The sequence below is a fragment of the Ambystoma mexicanum genome, chromosome 10 (genome assembly GCF_040938575.1).
Source record: "Ambystoma mexicanum isolate Mex_15411 chromosome 10, UKY_AmexF1_1, whole genome shotgun sequence".
Lineage (NCBI taxonomy): Eukaryota > Metazoa > Chordata > Amphibia > Caudata > Ambystomatidae > Ambystoma > Ambystoma mexicanum.
Window position 1 is genome coordinate 1,274,124,414 of NC_090932.1, and position 23,725 is coordinate 1,274,148,138.

The 23,725-nt window shown below is 49.5% G+C and overlaps 1 protein-coding gene across 4 annotated transcripts in view; it reads left to right on the plus strand.

Moving 5' to 3' along the window:
* EWSR1 (EWS RNA binding protein 1) overlaps positions 1-23,725 on the plus strand; it is a 360,583-nt gene that overhangs the window by 92,634 nt on the left and 244,224 nt on the right. For all 4 annotated transcript variants that reach the window (XM_069619263.1, XM_069619264.1, XM_069619261.1 and 1 more), the window contains exon 5: positions 11,024-11,237. In XM_069619263.1, coding sequence (XP_069475364.1) covers positions 11,024-11,237 — 214 coding nt within the window. The remainder of the gene's footprint in view (positions 1-11,023; positions 11,238-23,725) is intronic.

Below are 23,725 nucleotides of genomic sequence, written 5' to 3' on the forward strand. Positions count from 1 at the left end.
ACCGGATTTGGATTGTGTTTGCATTGTTTTTGGAGCCTGACAAACTCCACAGGCATCTACTTTTTTTGTTCCATATTCTTTCTATTGGCATTTTTATAACTCAAACTCCCCCCCCCCCCCCTTATCCAAGGTCCTGTGCATTACATTCCACCGTTTCCTGTGGATCAAGCCAAATCTCCCTTTTCCATCGTTCCTCGGAGGATGCAACTCGCTGACACTTGTTATAGGGTGGTCCCTCAGACCAGGCCCAAGAGCTGCATCCTACTTGGACATCATGCTTTCCTAGAGTCTTTCATTGGGAATTGCAATACCAGGTCCCAGTCCATAAGGAATTTCTGATTCCCTCCCCCATGATTGCATATTTTTGATTGGCTACTAGATTCCATAATTTGCCCACTCATGCGTGCTCCGAGGGCACCTGTTTTGCTTTCCATTTGCAGGCTACTAGGAGGGCCCCGGCCATCACCAAGATCATGTACATTTTCTGCTGACCCTTAGTGGTCAACATTTCTAGCTCCATCCAGGCCCAATATAAACAGTCCCTTGTTTGGCGTCTTCTCCGATTAATTTCCCAAAACAGTTCTATTACTGGGCATTGCAACCATATGTACCCCTCCTTATTCTCTGAATCCCCTCCAGCACAGTCTGGATGATGTCCGATATTTTTCGACAGTCTACTGGGAGTGAGGTGCCATTAGTGCATCATTTTGAACCAGATTTCTTGGATTTGTAGCAAGTGTGCCAGCCTGGGAATACTCGCCCATAGGCTATTCACTGATCCATGTTTATCTCTCGCTCTGTTTCCTTCTCCCAGTTAAGCATAAACCGTCTCAACCCAGGTTCCGCCCCTTCTTTGATCAGCCTATAGAGGTCCCCCACCAGATGTTTATCCCCCGAGTTGGAGCTCACATATTTCTCAAATGGGGTTAGTTCTTGTGTTGCCGCCTCCCTTATGTTAGGATTCAGGGACCAGTGTCTCAACTGGGCATAGTGGAATCTCTCCCCTTCATCTAGCCCAAAGTCACGTATGCATTGTGGAAAGGATTTTATCTTCTTTCCATACAAATCCCTTAGCCTTCCACAACCCCCTTTCTGCCACTTGACAAAGCCCTTCCTGTCCAACCCTGGTGTGAATTGAGGGTTCCTAATAATCTGGGTGAGTGATGAGGGGAACATGGTTATCTTGAGCATTTTACTAGTTTGTCCCCACGTATGCCCCAACAGGGCTTAGCCATCGCTACAGCACATAATACAAAGTCTGTCCGCCTGGCAGCCATAGAACCTTCTCTAGATCCGCTCCCACCACCGCTCTATCCATATCCCTCCACCTTTTCCCTCTTAGTTTGTCCAGTCCCTCAACACTCTAATTTGGGCTGCGCGATAGTATGCAATAGGGTAGGGTTCTTGCATTTTCTCTTCCCCGCACCCCTTGTTCCTAGGCTGCAGCGTCCACCATCAACCTTGCCCCCCCCCCCCCGCCCTCCCGATCGGTTCACTGCCCCATCCTTGTAACTAGAACACCATTCTTAATTCTCCTAAAGCAGCCATGCGGGCAGCCGGCTACGAGCATCTCCCATTTCCTGTCTGCCCCATCCAGGTAAGGTAGTATAGGTGGAGAGTACAGCCATTACTGTAGTTTGCAGTCATTTAGGCGTGGCAGGGGTTTACCAATCTACTCCTAACCTGCTTTCTTGCACTGTGCTTTGTTTTGCTTTCGTATTGCGCTTGGGTAAATGCAGGTTAGCCTATGTATGAATCCCTCGACCAATTCGTCGAAGCCATCGACACCTGTAGAATCATCTGAATGGGAGGGTTGACTAAAAATCGGGCGTACGAAAATTACAAACCGCCAAACATTTCAACCAAATCTCCCATTGGTTTGCATTAGTGAAAAAGGGCAGTGGGGGATGCATGGGTGTCTACGCACCCTTATTCACTATAGTGAGCGGTGGAGTCTGCCGCTCCAGTCTCAAAGTAAAAAAGTGGACCCTGTGGTGCCGGTTCCCATACATGCAAGTGAGGGGAACCAGTGTCGCAGAGGGATGCTGGAAACGTCTGCAAACAAGGTTGGAGGGTTACGGGGGATGGTTATTAGGCATTTATATAGCGCCCTATATATCATTGGTATGATCTCAAAGCGCTTGTGGGTTGAATGCCCTGGGAACTATAGTCCAGGTCAGTTGCGATCGTAGGGTAGTGTAGGGTGCTTGGGTGCACTCTGTGTGCAGCTAGTGTGATTGCCTGATGGTAGCTGCATCGTAACAATTGGTGGAGTGATAGTGAGAGATCAGTGGAATGTTACCAGTCAGGTGGTTGGTCTTTGAGACTGCCTTCTGGCGGCATTGGGGCCTGTGTAGGACGATTGTGTGCAGCTAGGCCTTGGTGACTGTAGTCAATGTGCTGGAAGGTTCTAAAAGTTCAGATTGGGAGATGCATGTGTGCATTTTCACCGGTCTAGTACTTGGCTGGCTAGGCTCGACTAAGCAGCCCAAAAGAGGTCCGGCACGTGGGTGGGTGCTGTTGGTGGTTTGCGATAGTGCTATTGTTTAGTCAGTATGTGGCCAGCTATACAGATTTTCTTTTTGTTGGTAGTCGCTGTATACTAGTGACAGAGGTGTAGGTACGTTGGGTGTTTCAGTGTGGATGGCTATATGTGCTGCTACACCGGAAAGCATAGTCATAGCTGCATTCTACGGTGCATGGATGCTTGGCCATGCCTGTGGCCTGTCCACGGATGTGCTGTAAGGTATACACACCATAGTCTTCAGCATTCTACATACCATAGTATTCAGTTGAGCTGCTGCAATCTTTGTGGTGTGGTTTAATTATTTGTGGTTTCTCTTGTGCGAGAGTTTGAAGGGGGTGGTGGACGTGGGTGACTTTAATGCAGTATGCCAACGTGAGAACTGCTGGCTTCACTGGTGTATTCGTCAGGAATGTTGTTTTGTTGTGCATGGGTTCTTAGTGTGTCACGTGAGCTGCCACTAAAGCTATTGGCCACTGAGTTGTAATTGCTGTATGGGGATGTTGGGTTTGGCAGTGTAGTTTTGAGGAAGAATTATTCAGGGGGTTATTGGGGGGGTGGGGGGGAGGAAGCCAGTAGTTTAGGGCCTTTCTGAATTTTAGGTGGTTTTCAGTGTTGCGAATGTGTATTGGTAGGTAGTTCCAGATTGGCGCTTGGACGGAAAAGGAGGAACTGCCTAGCCTGGAGGAGGAGTGAGGTGGGGATCACTAGGCAAAATGCTGTGCAAGATCTGGGATTCCTAGAGGGTTGCTAGGGAACGATTGCCTTGAAGGAATTTCGGTCTGGTGTGGACAGCGCAGTGGGTGATGGACATGGCTTTAAAGGTAGTGCGTCGGCTTTAAAGGTAGTGCGTCGACCAATCTGGAGCCAATGGAGGACTTTTAGAGTAGGGCTAATGTGTTCTCTGGCAGGTAGATAATGAGCAGGCGTGTTGCTGTGTTTTGGATTATTAGTTGAGATGCCGGGGTGCCTAGGTAGAAGCAGTTTGCGTAGTCTAGGTGGGACAGGATGATGGCGTTGATAACGGAAAAACGGTGGGTATAGGTGAGGTAAGGGAAAATACGGCTGACTTAGATGGAAGAAGCAAGTTTTGGATAGGTTAGTGGTGTTAGGTCAGGGAGAAGTCTGAATGGGCATCCAAGTTATTATTTTTTTTGTTTACCACGTTTGAGATTGCCATTGCTTGTCCTAGTGGTTTGGGCCATGGGCTCGATTGGGGGAGGAGGAATGTTTTCCCGCAAGCTAGGATTTCAGTTTTCCATGTGTTGAGGAGTATCATCATCCAGTGGTCAATATTGGAGAGGCACGACGGGTCTGGACTGCCAGAGCCTTGCGATTTGGGCTTTTTGAGGATGATCTGGGAGTAGTCTGTGTAATTTTAGCAGTTGAGATTGTACGAGCGTATGATCGCGGGCAGGGGTTTTAGGTAGAAGTTGAAGATTAGGGCTGATGGTGTAAGCAGTGAGCATAGTCTTGTCTTTGCTGCCTCGAACAGGTAAGTGCCCTGAAGCCCCCAAGACCCATCTTGGCCCTGAAATCATCTTAATTTTAAAAACAATTCTCCCGATGATGGGCACGGATGATGGCGGAGTGGACCTCCCATCCCCGCCAGCAAGAGCCTCGTCGCTTGTTTCACGCCATGATATCACAGGCCTCAGAGGAGTTCCAGGTGACTCAAGAGTGCTTCCTGTACCAGCGCCGGGAGGCCAGATGAAAGCTGTGCTGTCTGTCCCGCTGTTGGATGACATTTGAGGCGAGGGACTGTCCCTCATGAAGAACCCATGCTCGGCCCCGGCGAAGATGGACCTGTACGAGAGAAAGTACAGGGTGCCAGACTCTGCAACCAAGTGTTTGAGCTCACAGCCTTCTCCGGATTTGGTGGACTCGGCAGCAGCTATGAAGAAGTCTGCGGGTTTGTCTGCACTGACACCCCCCCCTATTTATGCACCCCCTCCCCCAACAGCGAGGGAAAGAAGCTGGATGCCATGGGAGGACAAATCTCGTCGGCAGTGACTACTGTCAAGGCTGCCAATGCCCTCGTCATTGTGCCTCGTTACGACTGAGCTCTGGTTCAAGATCGCTCCCCTCTTGGACTTTCTGCCCAACAAGAGCGGAAGCGCAGGAGATTCTGCAGGAAGGCAAGGTGGCATCGACCATGCCATCACAGTAGCCATGGACATCGCAGACTCTTGATGGGCAACATCGTTTGCCTTTGTCCACAGGGCTGGTTGAAGGCCACCAACTTCCGCCAGGATGTGCAGTCCAAGGTGTCTTGGACAACTTGTTTGGCAAGACTTTGGATGAGTCTCTCCAGGCTATCGGAGATGGCGTGCGCTTTGGGCACGCTTCAGCAGAGACTGCCATCCTTTCGGACCTCTGGTGGGAAGTCCCAGGGTTCCTCCAAAGGCTTCAGTGGTTTAATGTCCTAACGTCAACCGTCCTGCTCTTCGACCCAGGAGGCCTACATATGCCTCAGCAAGCCCGGAGCAGCTTGCCGTCGTCGCCAAAGTGTCTCCACAGCGAAGCAGGACTGAACGGCTGGGTCGTCTGGCCCCCACCCGCGCACCGCGGTGGGAGGCTGGCTGGAGAATTTTGTCAGCGTGCGAAGACCATCTCCACCGGCCATTGGGTGCTGGACGTGCTGGCCCACGGACACTCTGGAATTCCTACCAAAGTGTTGTGTATACCACCCGTGGCCAGGCAGGAAAACCACGTCCTACAGCATCTGCTGGAGGTGCAGGCCATGCTGAAAAAGGGCGCAATAGAACTTGTTCCAAAGAGGCTCTGGAGTGTACTCTCAGTACTTCATAGTCAAGAAGACTGGCAGGTGGCGGCCCATCCTGGACCTCCGCCGCTTGAACAAGTACATCAGGTTCCAGAAGTTTCGGATGGTCACCCTTCAGCACGTGCTGGGACAGCTGGAACAAGGGGACTTCCTGTTCATGCTGGACTTGGAGGGCGCTTACTTTCACATTCCCATCCACAAGGGGCACCGCAAGTTCGTGCGCTTCTTGGTTCAAGGGCAGCACTATCAGTTCAAGGCCCTTCCCTTCTGTTTAAAGTCGGCACCAAGGTTGTTCAAGTGCCTGACGCCAGTGGCGTCACGGCTGCATCTACGAGGGATCCACGTTTACCCTTATCTGGACGACTGGCTGATGCGAGCGAAATTGAGGGAGATCGCCGTTGCTCACACGGCTGAAACCGTCCGGCTGCTGACGGAACTGGGGTTCTCGGTGAACTATGCAAAGTCTTACTTTGTGCCGTCACAAGACTCTGTGTTCCTGGGGTCCCGACTGTGTCGTGCCTGGCATCTCTGTTAGAGGAGAGGATATCGGCCATCCTGGGCAAGGTGAAACAGCTGTTGACACTGAAGATCGCAAGGGTGAGGTCCATCAAATCCCTTCTTGGCGTCATGCATATACCTTGTTCGGCTGTGCAGGCTGCGGATGTGGCCACTGCAAGAGTACCTCGATGCACAGTGGATCCAGGTATCGGGAAGCTTCGAGGACAAGATCTCTCTCGACGAGACGTTCCGTCGAGTGATACAGTGGTGGGGTGTCCGCATGCCTCTGACAAGTCAGACTTCCAGACCCCACTTCATCAGGAGACGGTCACGGCAGACTCCTCCCTGGAAGGATGTGGCGCACACATCAGAGATCTCCACGCAAGAGGCCTGTGGCGATCAGAGATGTCGTCGTATATCAACATTCTGGAGCTTCGGGCAGTGTTTTGGGCCCTCAAGTCTTTTCTTCCCTCCCTCAAGGGTAAGGTGGTACGGGTCTTCACAGACAACACCACCGTGATGTTCTACATCTGGAAACGGGTGGGACCCAGGTCCCCAGCACTCTCCAGGGAGGCACAGGAGGACCGATTTTCTTCGTCCCGTTTCATCTGGCAGGAGTGAAGAACATCATCGCCGACTCCCTCAGCGAGCTGCGCTCGTGCCACGAGTGGGAGCTTCAGCAGGATCAAGTGGATCTTCGCTTCCGCCGATGGGGCAATTCCCACATTGATCTGTTTGGGACGGCGACTAACAAGTGTGAGGTTTGCCAGCAGGTTTCCCCAGCCGGGGAGCGTGGGGGATGCGTTCGTGTTCGCCTGGGACGGCCTGTTTCTCTATGCGTTCCCTCTGTTGCCGTTGCTTCTGCGACTCATCTGTCAACTCTGGCTGTCCTGGTGCAGGATGATCCTCGCACTGGCGTGGCCCAGACAAATCTGGTACCCGGACCTTCCGGACTTGTCAGCGTTCCCTCCAGTCAGGCTTCCGGCAGACGCAGATCTGCTCACCAGGGAAAGAGGTGATTCTGCACCACGACCCAGGGTCACTGAGCGTGCAGACCTGGCTCCTGCGGCACTAGTTTGAAGGATACAATATCCCGGGGGGGGACTGCAACCAGGTACTTGCCAGGGCTTCTTCGACTCTTAAGTGCTACAGACATAAATGGAAGAGATTCACCGTCTGGTTCCGTGCACAGAAGATGAACCCTCTACGGATTACGGCCCCTCAAGTGCTGCCGTACTTGCTGTCGCTGGCCAAGGCGGGACTGGCTCACGCTTCTATCAAAATTCATCTGGCAGCTATCTCCCACTACAACAGAACTCCGGGGTGGTTGCTGCTGTGGTCACATTGCCTGGTTAAGAAGTTCATGAAAAGACTTTTCCGTTGGTTCCCGCCGGTGAAGGTTCCGGCCCTGGCGTGGGAGCTCAATGTGGTGCTGACTAGGCTCATGGGTCCTCCGTTCGAGCCTATGCATTCAGCGCTGCTGAAATTTCTGTTGTGGAAGACTGTGTTCCTTGTGGCCATCACCTCCGCACGATGAGTGGGAGAGATCCAGTCCCTCTCCTGTAAACCTCTGTACTTAACTTTTCACAAATTGAGGGTAGTGATGCGGACACACCCCTCCTTCATGCCCAAGGTGCCGTCGGAATGCCATATCAACGAGCCCTTGGTGTCACTTGTTTTCTTCCCGTCGCCTTTGTCGCCGGCTGAGAGGACTTTGCACTCGCTGGATGTGGCTAGAGCGCTGAAGTTCTACGTGGACCGCACAGTTTTCGGAAAACCTCACAGCTGTTTGTGAACTTTGGCCCTGTGAACCAAAGGAAGGCCCTCTCCAAGGGTTCCATTTCGAGGTGGCTCTCCGGCTGCATCACCCATTGTCACCGGTTGGCAAACTGACCGTTGCCTGGCCATCTGAGAACCCGTTCGACCAGAGCGATTGCTGCAACTACGGCGTTCCTGTCTGGTGTGCCCCTGCTGGACATCTGCAGGGCTGATACGTGGAGGTCGAGGCACACCTTCATGAGATTATACTGCGTCGGCCGGGATTCCAGGGAGGAGTTCAGAGTCGGCCAAGCAATGTTGCGCAACCTGTTAGCTTGAAGGTGAGTAGGTAAGAGATGCTTAATGTTGAAATATTGAAATGCTTGATGTTGAGCCTTGCCACCTTTCGTGGTTGTGCATGTGTACTGCTATGTATTCTTCATGAGCATGTGAATCCATGCCAGACCCCATGCTGGAGACGGAAGTTATTTACCTGTACCTGTTGTTCTCCAGCATGGGTCTAGCATGGATTCACATGCAAACCCTCCCGCCTACCCCTCTGTGGCTCTTCTCTTGATCCTACTGGCACGTGCTAACAAATCTGAAGATGGCTGCCAGAGGAGGGACTTGGGGTAGAGGGCAGTCATTGGCTGGGGCAGTATGACCCAGAGCTTGATTGTTTTATAGGAGAAAGACTGTAATTGAAAGTGAAACTGTTTTTTCTTTTACCGAGGATTCCCGGCCTAATGATGGGGGAATATCAATGAGCATGTGAATTCATGGCAGACCCATGCTGGCGAACAACAGTTACAGCTAAGTAACTTGTTCCTTTTCTCCCTGCCAGAAAAGGTTACACTATACACAAATAAGACATTGGATCACCAGAGTAAGCTGGAAAAAGCAGGGAATCCAGTCCTTGGCTGGGCTAGAGTTTGTAACGCAAGAGGGAGCGAGGGTCATGAAAAATCAAACTGCTACAAACTATTTTTTTTAAAAAAATCTTGTCTGAGGGGGGAGGGGAGAAGCTCCCTTACTTGCATAAAAGGGAACAGGAAATGGGCATAGATCTACCTTGGGAATCCTCAAACTGCACTTTAGTGAAAGGGGCCCTTAAATGTTGCTACCTGGGTATTTGACCCTGTCAAAAGGGCGATATGGATTGTATGTGGTGGTGTTGGGGAGATTGGGGAGATTTTTCATATGTCCAAAACCCCTCTACCTGTGAGACCCCAACACTTTTTGCTTGACTCCTAGATCTTTTTGTCTGTTCTCCTGGATAAGGGGGAACCTTCCCCCCTCATTCATTCTTTTTGCTCGGATTATGGAACAATTGCTCATTTAAAAAAAAAGTTAATGTTTAGTTTAGGGAGTCCTGCTTACTTCCATATTTTCTAAAGATGTTTCCAGTGTTGCTGGGAGCCTTTTGGTCTTTCCTTTTTATTTCCTTTTTCCTTGTGAGAACTACTGTTCCCAAGGATAGGGGGATACTTTGTATCCTTAACTTCTTTTGTGAGATCAGCACACATCACCTTTGTTTGGAGTGGCATCCCCTTTCTTGCTGCTTCTGTAACCATTTCTGTTGGTGACCAGCGTACCTGAATGACTGGAAGTGGACATGATCTGACTTTTTCTACCCTGGCTGTGTTCACAGCTGCAGTAATGTGAACAGAAAGCATCACCATTACCCCAAAATGCTGGCCCCCTTTTGTTTTTTTTTTTGTGGCCATTTTGTTTTTTTTTGTCTATTTTGTGTGCTTGTCCTTACTTGGTTCTTCTGCCTTCCTGAATGGGGGAGGTCCTAGTTTGGCTTTGTTCTTCAGGAGGAATTAGTTTTGAAGCTGGCCGAGGCTCAGGTGTCTGACGCTTTGCTCTTCGTCTCCTGGGATTCCTGCCTGGAACCAGTTCCAACTGAGAAGCTGGCTGTCTTGAAAGGACAACCAGACCCCAAAGTTTGGAGGTTTCATGGCTGTTCATAAAAGGAGAGGATCCTGAGGCAAGACAATTCCACCACTGGAACAGAAGCTAAGATCAACAGAGATGCTTGCATCCTCTTACAGCAACCGGAGATGCCTGCTGAAGTACTGATGCTGTGCTCAACCAGCTTGCGCAAGCCTTTTGAAAGTTGGGGACACTTGTTAATTAGTATAACTGGTCTCCTAACCCTTAGAATCGTTCACTGGACCCCACAATTTTTTACAGCGTTAAAACTGTCGGAACCTTTGGACATAATGCCCCAGGCAATTTATGGAAGTACTTTTGAAGTTGGGGCTAATTCTCTGTGAAACCCGTAGTGCATAAATCTAATCTCTACCGGGATTTGATCTGTATTATGCCCTCCTCTAGTGACTGATTCTATTATTAGTGTTATGGGATACTTCTACCAGTTAGTCATTTTTCATAGTGTTGTTAGATAATGTACAATAGTTATGGTCAAAGTGTAATTTGGGACTCCCATTGTGTACTCATTGTGGACCCTTTACAAGCTCACCACCTCTTGAGACCGCCTGGACCACTCGTCACTGCTACCTTGAGCTTGTTTGGCTACAGGTCCCAGAGTTGTCCCTCTCACACTATAGGTTGGCTTCTATACATCGGTCCCCCAGGTCAGAATATAAAAAAATCAGTCCCAACACTCGTTCCATCGTATAAGAGCTTTACGGCCTTTATTTATAGAAGGCAGCGTTTGCTAGAAATAACCACATTTTGTGAATAGTACTTTGGTAAATGTACTTGGAACTTTTCCCCTGTTCTACGGTGTGTAACAACATTCCCCTTGATATTATTGCAACTGTCAACCGATAAGCATGTAAATGCCCCCCTTCTTTGTGGTTTTTAGACTTTGTTTTACCAACAGGTCTCGCAAATTACTGCTCCTTTGGAAAGCAAAGATGAGTTTTCTACAAATAAGTTCTGTAATTTGCTGTTGCAACTCAGTAGTGGCCAATGTTTCAGTATTGACTTTTTATTTTTGGTGTAATGTACACTGTATTTAATGACATTGTTTCAAATCAGATGATATTTTAGGAGTTAGTAGGGAAGACCTTTCCTTGTCTTAGAATTTGTTTGTAGCATTTGGCAGTTCCACATCTTAGTATCTGAGTAAATATGATCATTTCATCTAGTTCTTCCCGTCAACTAAATTTCGGTTTTCACTATTGGTTTGACTCGCAGCAATAGACTATATGAGAAGCTTCTGATCGAGGGCGGGTGAAAACGCCTTCTGTGCAAAAAATGGTTTGTCGGTGGGCTTATGATACAGGGTGGTGGTAAAGCCTGGAGCAGCTAGTGTAATTTGTAAGTTTAGGTAATGGAGCCCAGGGTCGTCTATTTCAGATGTGAACTGTATTCTATTATCTATAACATTGAGATATTCCAAGAAAGACTAACTTCTCTAGTGTCATTCCAGACTAGAAAAATATCAATGTGGGTGTGTCAAATCTAATTTATTCTCTCAACAGGCTACACCGCTCCAGTGGCCCCTCAGGCTTACAGCCAACCCGTCCAGGGGTACGGCACTGCTGCCTATGATGCTGCAGCAGCAGCGGCGGCTGCGGCAGCAGCAGCAGCAGCAACCACCTCGGCACCAGCTACCTATCCAGTTCAGACTGCTTATGCTGCCCAGCCTGCCTACCCTCCATATGGACAGCAGCCTGCCATGACTGCTCCGGTCAGGTAATTTCTCTATTTTCTAATAAAATGCTCAGAACTAAATGCTGGCTGCTCTGGAGAATTTAGTTTTTAATTGTGGTGAGTGGTCAGCATTACACGGCAGTCTAGGATTTTGATAGCCAGTGCTCTAACTTTTGCCTGGCATACTCGTATGAATTTGTATTTTTGCATCCAAACTCTTCAGTCGTATGATTGAGCGGCTCCTGTAGGGACTGTATTAGAGCAGGTGCACTAGCACTTAAGCCTGAAAAGCTATCTATCCAAGAAGTCGGAGTGTGGGGAGTGGATTTTGGGAGGCCCACCGACCGATGGTGGTGAACAGGGAGACGCTATCTAGCCATACCAAATTGAGGTAAGGTAGCACAGTAGAGTCAATCCAGAACACACATGGAGTTCTCCAGCATGGGGTCTGGCATGGATTCACATGCTTGTGAATATTCCCTGTCAGGTAAAAGAAAAAACTGTTTCAATTTTGATTATAAACTGTCTAGTATAAACCAATCACTGAGTTCTGGGACATACTGCCCCAGCCAATGACTGCCCTCTAGCTAAGCCCCTCGGGCAGCCATCTTCAGATTTTTACCACAAGTTCCGATTAAGTGATCTGTTTTTTGGCTTCTTTCATCGGCCCCTCAAGGGCAGAAATCGTCAAGTGTTTCTTCTTGGAAGAACACTGCGCCGAATCGTGTCATGAAGGACAGATCGTCCCTCTTCAAGCTGTGCACAAGCCGCAGTTTGCTGAATGTCTTCGCGGACGATAAGCATTACCAGTATTGTATGCACCCGAAGCACAAGGAAGAAGATTGTGAGATCTGGTGTGGCTTCACCAAGCAGGTCCCGCAACTGTTGGGGCGCGTTCATAGCCTCAATCTCCATCAATCTCCAACCATCGCTCTGTTGGGGAGAATTCTCAAAAATGTGCTAATTCCCTTCACCTTAGAGACCCGTAGCAACTTTACAGGTAAAAAAAAATCAAAGTCCTCGAAATCTGGCAATGTGTGAGCCTTTTTCCCACTCGTGTTTTGAAATGTTTTACTCTTGTGTGTTCTTTTGGATATGGAGTTTTAGAACATTCCATAGGCATCTTTTCATGTGTCTCACAGCACCCTCAGTGCAGTGACGCAGGGAAGTCTTACAGGCTTTCCCAAGGTTTAAATACCTTCTCTGGGATAAGCTACTTTTTCTCACAATAAGTAAAGAGAAATTGACTTCACTAGTCTCCCAGCACACCCTCTTACTATAGAGTGCTGAAGGGGTTACTTAGTATTCCCTGTGTCTAGATACTCATGTAGCAGTCAAATGCTACCCTTTTCTATCGAAATGGCTGGTGGCAGTGGTTTTACAACGAACTACCATGATTTTTCGCGAACATCAGTAGTGTTAAATCGCGGGAGCCATGTTTTTTCAAGATGGCGTCTGAGCCCCCTTTGTTTAAACGGGTGCCGGCCTTTTTTTGCCATTTATTTGTGTAAAGTTCCTTCTAGAGTTTTGCTCTGCGCGCCAAACCAGGTTTGGTTCCTTTGTTCATTCCCCTTTGGCGGGCTTCAGGACTGAAAACCGCCTCTGGTGCCCCAGTGTCTGGGGTGGTCGGAAGTGAGGGAGGTATCGAAACTCCCTGTGCTTAGTCTCCTAGCAGACCCAAATGCACTCTGTGATTGGTTGGTTGGCTGACTGTCCGGCATGGACAGCCACCCTGCTGGGTGAGTGACGGCTAGGCTGGAATGAATGGGAGAGAACTGGCTAAAAGGGAGTCTCTAGGATTAGAAGGCAGAGTCAAACACTGGAACGAAAGAACCGAAAACTAGCTTGAAGAGGACGGCTGCTGCAAATCCTGGACCATCGGTTTGCCCGGTGAAGCCCTGCTACAGGTCCGAATCGTAAGTTCATCTTGACAGAGAAGCCCTGCAAGGACTACTTCTCCCTTTCAGTTGGTGGGACCAATCAACTAGACACTAGGCCTCCTGGATACCATTCTCGGAGATGGTTGTATTTTCCTCGAGTGCTGCAAGAAACTGAATAACCAGGGAGAGGGACACAAGTTTGTGTGCTGACTACAGCTATCGGAATAGACGATTTGCCAGTTCCCAGCTTTTTGACAAGTCACAGTGCAGGAGTCCCCCAAACGTCCTCCCTCTTGACGCCACGACTGAGGCTCAGGAACCGCGAGATCTGCAGGAACAAAGTCTTCAGCTGCATCTTTTTCTTCATTTGTAAGGTACTGTGAAACGAAACTGAGTACTTGCCTCTCGCGGTGAAAGTGCTTGAAACTTTCGCAGTTAGCATGCCTAATCCGCTTGTGATCCAACATATTCTTCTTTTTACAAACTACTTCTGAGAACTTCTACAAAGACTTTACCGTTTACTTACCAGAACCGACTTACCCTATCCTTTGGCCTAGCCTATTGAATTGACTCTTCTGGTGAACTGAAGTATCTGCACTAAGAATAATTCTTTTATGTTCTGAACCTATTCCTTTTTGCTCGTCCTTGTCTGAATGCCTCAAACTTGACTAGTATAGTACTGAAGTATATTTGTGTATGATATTTAACTGCTTCCTTCTAGTGAATGTTTTAGAACTGACTTTTGAATAATTTAATAAGTGTTTAACCAAGAAACCTTGAGTGTAAGTTTATTTGAACACCTGTGGTTGTAGACCTCCTGTGTAACCTCATTACAGCTCACATTCCCTCTTGAGATGAGCCTAGCTGCTCAACTCTGCTACCAAAAACTGTAGTGCAGTTTTTTATTTACACCTGTAGTTATAGTTGTGTGTAGTGGTCCCAAAGAATACTGCATACAAACTCTGCCCTAACACGCTCCAGCTCTTCGTTAGAGAGTCAGCTACCCCCGGGGAAGCTGCAAGAGCAACAAGAGAAGGCCAAGTAGGACAAGGTGTCCGACCTGCCTGTGAAGACCCAGGTCATCCAGGCCAAAACGTCCTCTTCCATCGAGATGGTTGCTGCTGCTTTCTCGAATGCGAAAGGGTCTGACCTGGTCCAGGGTGCCCTGGTGGTGGCCAGAGTGGCTTTCTCCCAGGCGGGAAGCTTTGTCCAAGCTGGTGGAAAAGACTGGAGAAGAGGATGCCGGAACTTAGCCCAAGACCGACCCCCCTCAGGATCCAATCCGAAGAATGGGACGGGGAAGATCTCGAGGGCACGAACATTTCCTCGTCCGACGCGTAGATACTTTCCGTCCACACCATCCCAGAGGAGTGGGGGGTGATGACTACGGGGATGGAACGTCTGAGTCACCCGCCAGAGGTGACGACGGCGTCAACTGGGATGAGGACATGGGCGCTGGGCCCATCGATACTGTTCCCCAGGTGCCTCCTAGAGACCTGTCACAGGGTATTCTCTCGAACTTCCACACGCTGGTGTCAGATTCAGAGGAGGATGACAGTGCTGCCACCAGCGGCACCACCATTGACACTGGGGCAACTGTTAGGCAAAGCTTGAATGCAGTACCCTCTGGGAACACTAAAAGCAACTATGACTACAGGTGTAAGCAAACCAATCTTTGGTATAAGTCTGTACTACAGTTTTGGTAGCGTGTTGAGCAGCCAGGCTGATCTCAAGAGGGGAAATGTGAGCAGTAATGTTAGAGGTCTACTATCAAAGGTGTTCAAATAATAGACGTACGCTCAAGGTTTCTTCTATAACATTTAAGTCAGTTCAATTATAAAACACTCAATAGAATGAGGCAATCATATAATAACACACATTTACTTCAATACTGTACACTCAATCAGATAAGACCCTTTCCGGGATGGCCCACAGACAAAACCTACAATTACAGGTACCTTTTAGTAACCAGGGTGCTGCGGAAATGAATATCTTACTGTTGGCATTCAGAATACTTTTCAAGAAGAGTAAAAGGCAAAGGTTATTGGAATATAACAGGTTACAATTATTCTTGGACAGTGCAAATTCACCAGAAGAGTCCATTCAATAGGCTAGGCCAAAATCAATGGGTTAAAGTCTTGGATAGGACAAAGCAGTTCTGCTAAGTAGACGGAAGAGTCTTTGCACAAGTTCTTTGAAGTAGTTTGTAGAAAGATGAATCCTATGGTGGGTCACAAGCTGATTAGGCCAGTGAGTTGCAAAAGTTTCAAGCACTTTCACAGCGAGAGGCAAGTACTGTCTTGTTTTACAGTACCTTACAATGAAGGAAAAAAGGTGATGACTTCTGTTCCTGCAGATCTCGCTGTTCCTGGGGCTCAGTCCACTGTGACAGTCAAAAGCTCGCAACTGGCAACTTCAATTCCAGTGGCTGTAAGTAACGCACACAAACTGGTGTCCCTCTCCCTGGTTCTACGGTTTCTTGCAGCAACTGAGGAATTTCAACCAGCTCCGAGATGGGTGTCCAGATGGCTTACTGTGGAGTTGATTGGTCCCACCAACTCAAAGGGAGAAGTCGTCCTTGCAGGGGCTTCTGTGTCGATGCGAACTTGGCGATTCGGAACTGCAGCAGGGCTTCACTGGACAAACCAACTGTCCAGGAGTTGCAGCAGCCGTCCCCTTCAACCTCTTCTATGGTTCCTTTGTGGACCTTGGTCCTGACTTACTACATTAACACACAGATCCCTCCCCTCGATGTAGCTGCGAAGCTGTTTCTCCGCCGAACAAGATCTTCGACAGAGGAGATCCTTCGGCGCTGCCGAACACGTGGCCTGGCCTCGCGGGCCAACATACAGTAGGGAGAGTTGGGTGGAACTATCTTGTTTCTCTTCGAGAATGCCTTGCCTTTCCCTCGGGGTTATCACCACAAATTATTGCCTCTGCTATGGAGAGGACACCCTTTAGGTTTTGCCCGCGCTGCAAGGGCAAGTACACCTGGAAGGACCAGCATAAACGCTGTAATCGTTGCTTGCCCCTCAAGCATAAAGAAGACGGCTGCGCGGCTTGTCAACTTTTAAAATCCAAAACGCTAAAAGAAGGTAGAGTCAAGAGGTGGGGCGGCCTACGCCATGTCGAAGTCAGATTCCTCACCCGCCGCCGTCGCGGAAAGTGACGAGGAAGGTGATAACGCGACCTCCGTTGCGGAAGTCTTAAACCTCTCGAGGGAGCGCTCACGCTCCCCGACGTCCGTCCCCGGCCCCGACGGGCTCGGCTCACGCCCTGCTTATGGGGATGAACACCCCGGCGACAAGGACGCACAAGACTCACTCCCATAAGCACACAACCCACTGCTCTTCTTCGTCGAAGATGAAGAATCCATCAGTGCTGAAGGAGACGCCGGACACCCCGGCGTCTACCTCAGGCCGTAAGAGTCTAAAGCCCCACTCGCAAACGCAGCCGCGACCAGCGACTGGGCTTTCCACAGATAAAGGCGCTACCCCCAAAACCATCCGACGTAACGCTCCATTAAAGAGCGCCCTTCGCAGTACAACACAACGCCCGTAATGTCGAGACCAGAAACCTCCACAGACAATTTACTTGTCGAGAGCCTAGCGAGGATTGTTTCCGCCGATACCCATAAGCGGCGATGAAAGACACGTCGAATACCGCGCAAAGGGTTAAAGACACGCAGAAAAAGCCAAAGGGGAGCCAGGAACTGCCCCTTCATCTAGAGGGACTCCTGGCCTACCGGAAGGCTTTTCAGACGGCGACGGAAACCTTTCTTCGTTGTGGGAGAGGTCAAAGCGTTTCCAGGCAGAACACTAATTCCCCCCCCCCCCCCAAGACTACTCGGGGGTACCCCCATGAAACTCTGGAGAGACTCCATTTCTGTATGGAGAAATTGGAAAGGTTTATGGAAAACCAAAACCTACCAACACCCAAAAGACCAAGAGAAGGACCCCAGGGTCAAATTTCCTAGGCTGTTTAATCCTTCACATGAGGAATTGTATGCGTTTGACCTCACTGAAGAGGAACAACATTTTCAGGAAGAGGATGAATTTTTGGGTGTAGAGGAAGAACGAAACGTAGAGGAGGGTTTTCAAGAAGATCCAGATACAGGTGCAGGGGGCTTCGGAGAAGAACTAGAGGTAGTTACCTCACACGCCTGGCAGTCCCCATCAGCGTACTCTGACCCTGATGTCATAACCCTATCTCCTCCCAAAGACTTGCCTATTAGGAACACATCTCCTATAGATGACCAGCCTACGTTTAATGCACTGTTGCGCAAAGCAGCAGCGCATTTCGAATTAGACACAGGGGAGACCTCTCCTGACATTGACTTTGTGGAAAAAGTAATTAAGGAGAAACGCCCTGTCAGTCAAACCATTCCATTCCTTGCTTCAGTAAAAAGAATCATCACCCCTTCTCTACCCACTCCTGCGTTGGTCAGAGGGGTCAACCCTCGAATAGAAAAACTCTTCAGTCCATCTCCGTCTGACCCTTTGTATGTCAGGGGCCACTCCATACCAGACTCCCTTGTAGTAACTAATATAAGGAAGAGGGCAGGGGTGCCACTGTCCACCAGCGAGGCACCTCCAGACAAGGAGGGGAAAAAGCTGTATGCCCTGGGCAAGGATCGCTAATAACTCTTTACTAGCAAGCTACGCAGACGCACAGTGGAGCAAGCTACGTAGCGACGCTGAAGAGGCACCAGAACCCCTGCGTACACGCCTTCTGGCCACAATCACAGAAACACTTGTGTATAGCCGCGTTACAAATGCCATATCATATCGAGGGACACTAGTGAACCAAAGCATCGTTAAAAACACTTTATATGCTGCAGAGAGTGCTGGGTGCTCCCTAGTCCAAGGGATACTCCTCAAACGCCATGTCTGGCTGCGCAATTCGGGGTTTAACCCTGAAACACAGGCTTCCCTGATCAACAAACCTATAGAGGATACCCATCTCTTTGGTAAGGCAGTTGGTGAGGCCCTAGTAAATGGTAAAAAGGAGTTTGACACTATCAAGACCCTTGGCCAGATTTCTAGGCCCCCTAACAGACGCGGCTATGGCAATAAGCGCTTTTTTTGTGGCCAACGCCAGCAGCGGAATCAACAACAATACTCTGCCAACAACTGGTCCTCTAACCAGGGTACTAGTGGCCATTACAATCAGAGAGGCCAACACCGTGGCAAGGGGAGAGGTCGGGCCTCTACCCCTAGAGGCTCCCAGGCCAATAACAGCAAATGACCCGAAGATTCGGGTCCCCTCCCATGCATCGCCGGTCGGGGGCCGGCTAACATCGTTCCTTTCAGCATGGGAGGGAATCACGTCAGACTGTTGGGTATTATCCACCATAGCCCACGGATACTGCATCGAGTTCAACAGTTCCCCGAAGTACAAACCCCCACGGAACCGACGCATGACACCGCAACACCTCTACATTCTTCTTCAAGAGGTGGAAGAACTACTAAAGAAAGAAGCTATAGAGCCCGTCCCCCTATCACAGGTAACAGAAGGTATTTATTCAGTGTACTTCCTTGTACCCAAAAAGGACTTAACCATGCGCCCTGTATTAGATCTGCGCCCAGCGAACATATTTGTCAAACCCCAAAAGTTTCGCATGGTGACCTTACAGGAGGTAATCCCACTGTTATCACAAGGGGATTACATGACAGCACTGGACATGAAAGATGCATACTTTCATATTTTAATGTTGCCAGCCCACAGAAAATACCTCAGGTTCATGATAGAGAACAAACACTACCAGTTCAGAGTGCTACCCTTCTGGATAGCATCAGCACCAAGGGTATTCACGAAAGTACTGGCAGTGGCAGCGGCCCATCTGCGCAGGTTGTCCATCCCAGTATACCCTTACCTCGACGATTGGCTCATAACAGGGGATTCTTAAGAAACATGCTTCTCGAATACCCAAAAGACTGTAGACCTTTTGTTCCAACTGGGCTTCTCCATCAACGAGAAGAAGTCCAGCTTAGACCCCAGCCAGATCAAACAATTCCTAGGGGCTCGAATTCGAACAAAGGACTGCCTCGTCTTCCCCTCCGAGAGGGTCCAAAACATGCTGTTTCAGATTCCCCAATATGTTGCAGGTCGAGAGGTGACGGTACGCAAAGCAATGCGCTAGCTAGGAATGATGGCGTCATGTATTTATTTGGTACCTCACGCGTGCCTGCGCATGTGCCCAATGCAAGAGTGGCTCAACAGCCAGTGGTGTCAGGCCAGCGGACAATGGGACGATCTAGTGGTGGTCTCGCAGGCCTTGGTTCTCTCGCTACGGTGGTGGACAAAGGAAAACCTGCTAATAGGGAAACCTTTTGCCACACCCGCAGTGGAAGCCACTCTAACCACAGACGCATCCCTCACAGGATGGGGGGGGGGCTCACCTATCCCATCAGACTGCTCACGGAGTGTGGACTCCGAGCATAGCATCTAAGCACATAAATCTACTGGAGTTACTGGCGGTGTTCAAGGCACTGAAAACCTTCCAGGAACACCTACAAGGAAAGACGGTGATGGTCCTCACGGACAGCACCACGGCCACGTACTACCTCAACAAGCAAGGGGAACCCACTCTCCAGGACTGTCCAAGCTGTCCCAGAACATCTGGAAGTGGGCTCAGACACATGTTCATACTGTCTCAGCAGAGATTTCCCCCTGCCCGCAGAGTACGAATAGCGGTTACACAAAGACATCGTCTTCGACGTCTTCACACAGTGGGGTTTCCCAGAAATAGACCTGTTTGCAACTCTGGAGAACTCACAATGCCAAGATTATGCCTCCAGGTACCCTCAGAACCAGTCCAAGGGGAATGGTCTATCGATTTCATGGTCAGGGAAATTTGTTTACGCTTTCCCCCCTGACTCCCCTTCTCAACAAGATTGTGCACAAGATGCACCGGGAACAAGCCACCATGATACTAGTGGCCCTATGTGGGCCCGGCAACCATGGTTCGCTCATCTGATGGAGACGTCTGTCTCCACCAGTGAAACTGCCATGCCCGTACAACATGCTGTCACAGGACAAGGGCAGGACACTGCATCCATGCCCTCAAAACCTTGAATTTAGAAGCCTGGCTCCTGAGGTCATAGGATTTGGACATTTACAACTTCCACAAAGGTGCATGGACATCCTCAGGGAAGCTAGAAAACCTAACACTCGTCACTGTTGTTCTAGCAAATGGAAGAGATTTGTCATCTGGTGTAGAGGAAGAAGCATCAACCCCGTTGACTGCTCTCCCACACAAATTGTCCTGTACCTGACCCATTTGCTGGACTCGGGTCTAGTATTCAATTCTATTAAAGTCCACCTAGCGGCACTTTCTGCATACACCACTTCCCAACTCAGTGTCATGGTGGAAAGTCCCAGTTATCAAAGCCTTCATGGAAGGGGTAAAAAGGATACACCCTCCAATAGCAAACCCAGCTCCCGGCTGGGACCTAAATGTGGTACTCACCAGGCTCATGGGTTCACCCTTTGAACCCATGCACAAGGTGCCTCACTCTTAAGAATGCTTTTCTAATAGCTATCACCTCCATTAGGAGAGTAAGTGAACTACAGGCTCTTTCTGTTCTAGACCCCTTTGTAACGGTTCACAGAGATAAGGTGGTTCTACGCACACACCCAAGGTTTGCACCGAAATTCATCTCGAAATTCCAGGTCAACCAGTCAATAGAACTACCAACGTTCTTTCAAAATCCTTCAAATCTAGGAGAAAAGAGCCTGCATACACTTGATGTGCGCAGAGCTGTCATGTTTTATATGGAAAGAACTAGACCACTGAGAAAGACTAATCAGTTCTTTGTCTCGGTGGCAGCAGGAAGAGAAGGAGATGCAGTATCAACGTCCACTATATCTAGCTGGATTGTTCAATGCATCACTCTGTTATACTCTTGCTAAGAGAGAACTACCCTTCAAGCCAAGAGCACTCTACTTGTGGCACTGGGGCATTCATTGCAAATGTTCCCTTTGAGTACATCTGCAAAGCGGCAACCTGGAGTTCTGTACACACATTTACAAAACATTACTGTCAAGATGCCCACTCTAGAGCTGATTCCCAGGTGGGACAAGCAGTATTAAGACACCTTTTCTCTACTGTTCCTTCTCACAACCCACCTCCAACTCCGGGTACTGCTCGCTAGTCTATGCACAGCATGTGATTCTAAGCAGATTAACAAACATCAGAAGACCATGCATTACTTGCCGTAAAAGCATTTCTGATGGTTGTATCTGCTTAGATTCACATGCGCCCACCCTTCCTCCCCGCTCGGATGGAAGGAACATAGACATCCTTTATCTCTTTTCTGTACTCACTCACGTCTAAAAGGCTCCCTCAGGGCAGAAAAAATACAAACAGAGGGACCGCGACGCGTGAGGTATTGTGGGTACACCGCACGTCACTATAGGGAAAGTGTTACAGACACGCCTTGTCGACGACCCCTTTTCGACTACGAAAAACAAAATGCAATACTCCGCAGTGACCACTGGATGTCAGACCTATGCGCAGCATGTGAATCTAAGCAGATACAACCATCAGAAATGCTTTTACGGTAAGTAATGCATTGTCGTCCCAGAGAAGGTATTTAAACCTTGGAAAGCCTGAAAAGGTTTCCCTGTGCCACTGCACTGAGGGTGCTGTGTGACACGAATGAAAAGATGCCTATGGAGTTGGTTAGACTTCATAATCGAAAGAAACGAACTCAGAAAACAAATAAGTTCAAAGTCCCAGAGTTCAGTGAAGAGCTGGGGGATCTCTAAGGTAGGGAGGAATTGGCACAATTATGAGAATTCTCCCCAACAGCAACCACCGGCAAAGGGAATACTCTGCCCCCCCCCCCCCCCCCGACGAATGGGGACAGACAGTGACAACGGACGGCGGCGAGATGGGAGATCCTGCATCACCGCTGCTGAGGGCTTCTCCGCCAGACGACGTGGGATCTTCCATTCCTTGATCACCTGTCCCTGTGCGTCTGTTTTTCCAGCTCACTCCGGAAGAGGAGGGCTTCTTGTACCAGCGCCAGACCATCCTGTCTGTACCACTCCTGGACGATGTCTGGGTTGAAGGGCTGGCGCTGCTGAGGAATCCTGCTTCAGCCACGATGAAGAGACCGACTTGAAAAGAAATACTGAGTGCCGGAGTCTGCGCCCAAGTGTCTGCTGTCTCAACCATCGCCAGACTGTTCTCGGCGACCTCCAGGAAGAAGTCGTCGAATTAGTTTGTCTGCACCCACAAACAACGAGGGGAAGAAATTGGATTCCCTGGGTAGAAAGATCTGCGGTGATGGCGTTCAAGGCGGCCAATGCCTTTGTGATTGTGGCCAGAAACGACTGGGAGCTTTGGTACAAGATGGCTACACTTCTGGATTTCCTCACCGATGACAAACCAGTCAAGGCTTCGGAGATCCTGCAGGAAAGCGAGGTGGCGTCAGACCACGCCATCACGGTGGCCCTGGACCTTGGAGACACTGGGTTCCGCCAGATGGGTAACAGGGTTTGTCTTTGTCATCATGGCTGGCTCAAGGCCACCAACTTAAACAAGAGGTCCATGAGAGGATCCTGGACATGCCGTTCAACACACAACCTTTTTCGTGAATGCCGTCGATTAATCCCTCGGGCCATAAAGAGACACAGGCGGCCATTTTCTTGGGCACCCTGCAACAACACTGGCAGTCCTTTCGTTCCTCAGTTGGGAAGTCTAGCAGGTCTTTGATGGGTTTTGGCGGGAGCTCATTTTACCGCCAACCCTCCGGTTCTACGGCCCCGGAAGCCAACAGGTTGCTCGGCTTTCGGAGGTGGCCATCGTCAAGGCTCCCCGTGCGGCGTGTCTGCCTCCAAGCAGGACAGAACCGGCCAAGACGTGAAGTCCCCACCCCTGGAACCAGTGGGAGGCCAGCTGACTAGCTTAGGAAGCGTGTGGGAGACCATATCTGCCGATCAATGGGTGCTGGACACTGTTGCCCCTGGACACTTTGGAATTTCAACAGGTGTCCGCGAATACCACCGGTGGCCCAACAGGAACATTACATCCCTCAGCTCCTGGAAGTTCGGGCCATGTTAAGAAAAGGGGTGATAGAGCTGGTCTCAAAGCGACTCCGGAGTTTACTCACAATACTTTCTCGTAAGAAAGAAGCTGGAGGCCCATTCTCGATGTCTGACGACTCAACTACATAAAGTCCCAGAGGTTCAGGAGGGTCACGCTGCAGCACTTGCTCGGCCAGCTGGTGAAGGGGGGGTGGGGGGGGGGGCAGGGGGACTTTCTGTCGTTGTTGGATCTAGAAGACTCGTACTTCCACGTCCCCATTAACCAAACGCATCGCAAGTTCCTGCGCTTCGTTGTACAAGGGAAGCATTAACAGTTCAAGGTGCCCAGAGTCTTCACCATCACCTTCTGCAAGGCTTATGAAACTCTTCTTTACATAATGTTTTTATCAATCATGATCAGCTTAGGATGACCAACCCTTGACGCCTTAAACTGTACTAATGTATTCCCGGAAATGTATCTCGCACTTGGATAACCTCTGTAACTAAGTTCCTTGCAAGTAACAGCGCCTCAATGCCCCTGGGCTGTTTGTGTGCTATACAAATGGAATAAAAGTGCCTGGCTCCGGTGGTGGCCCACCCACGACTACCGGGGAT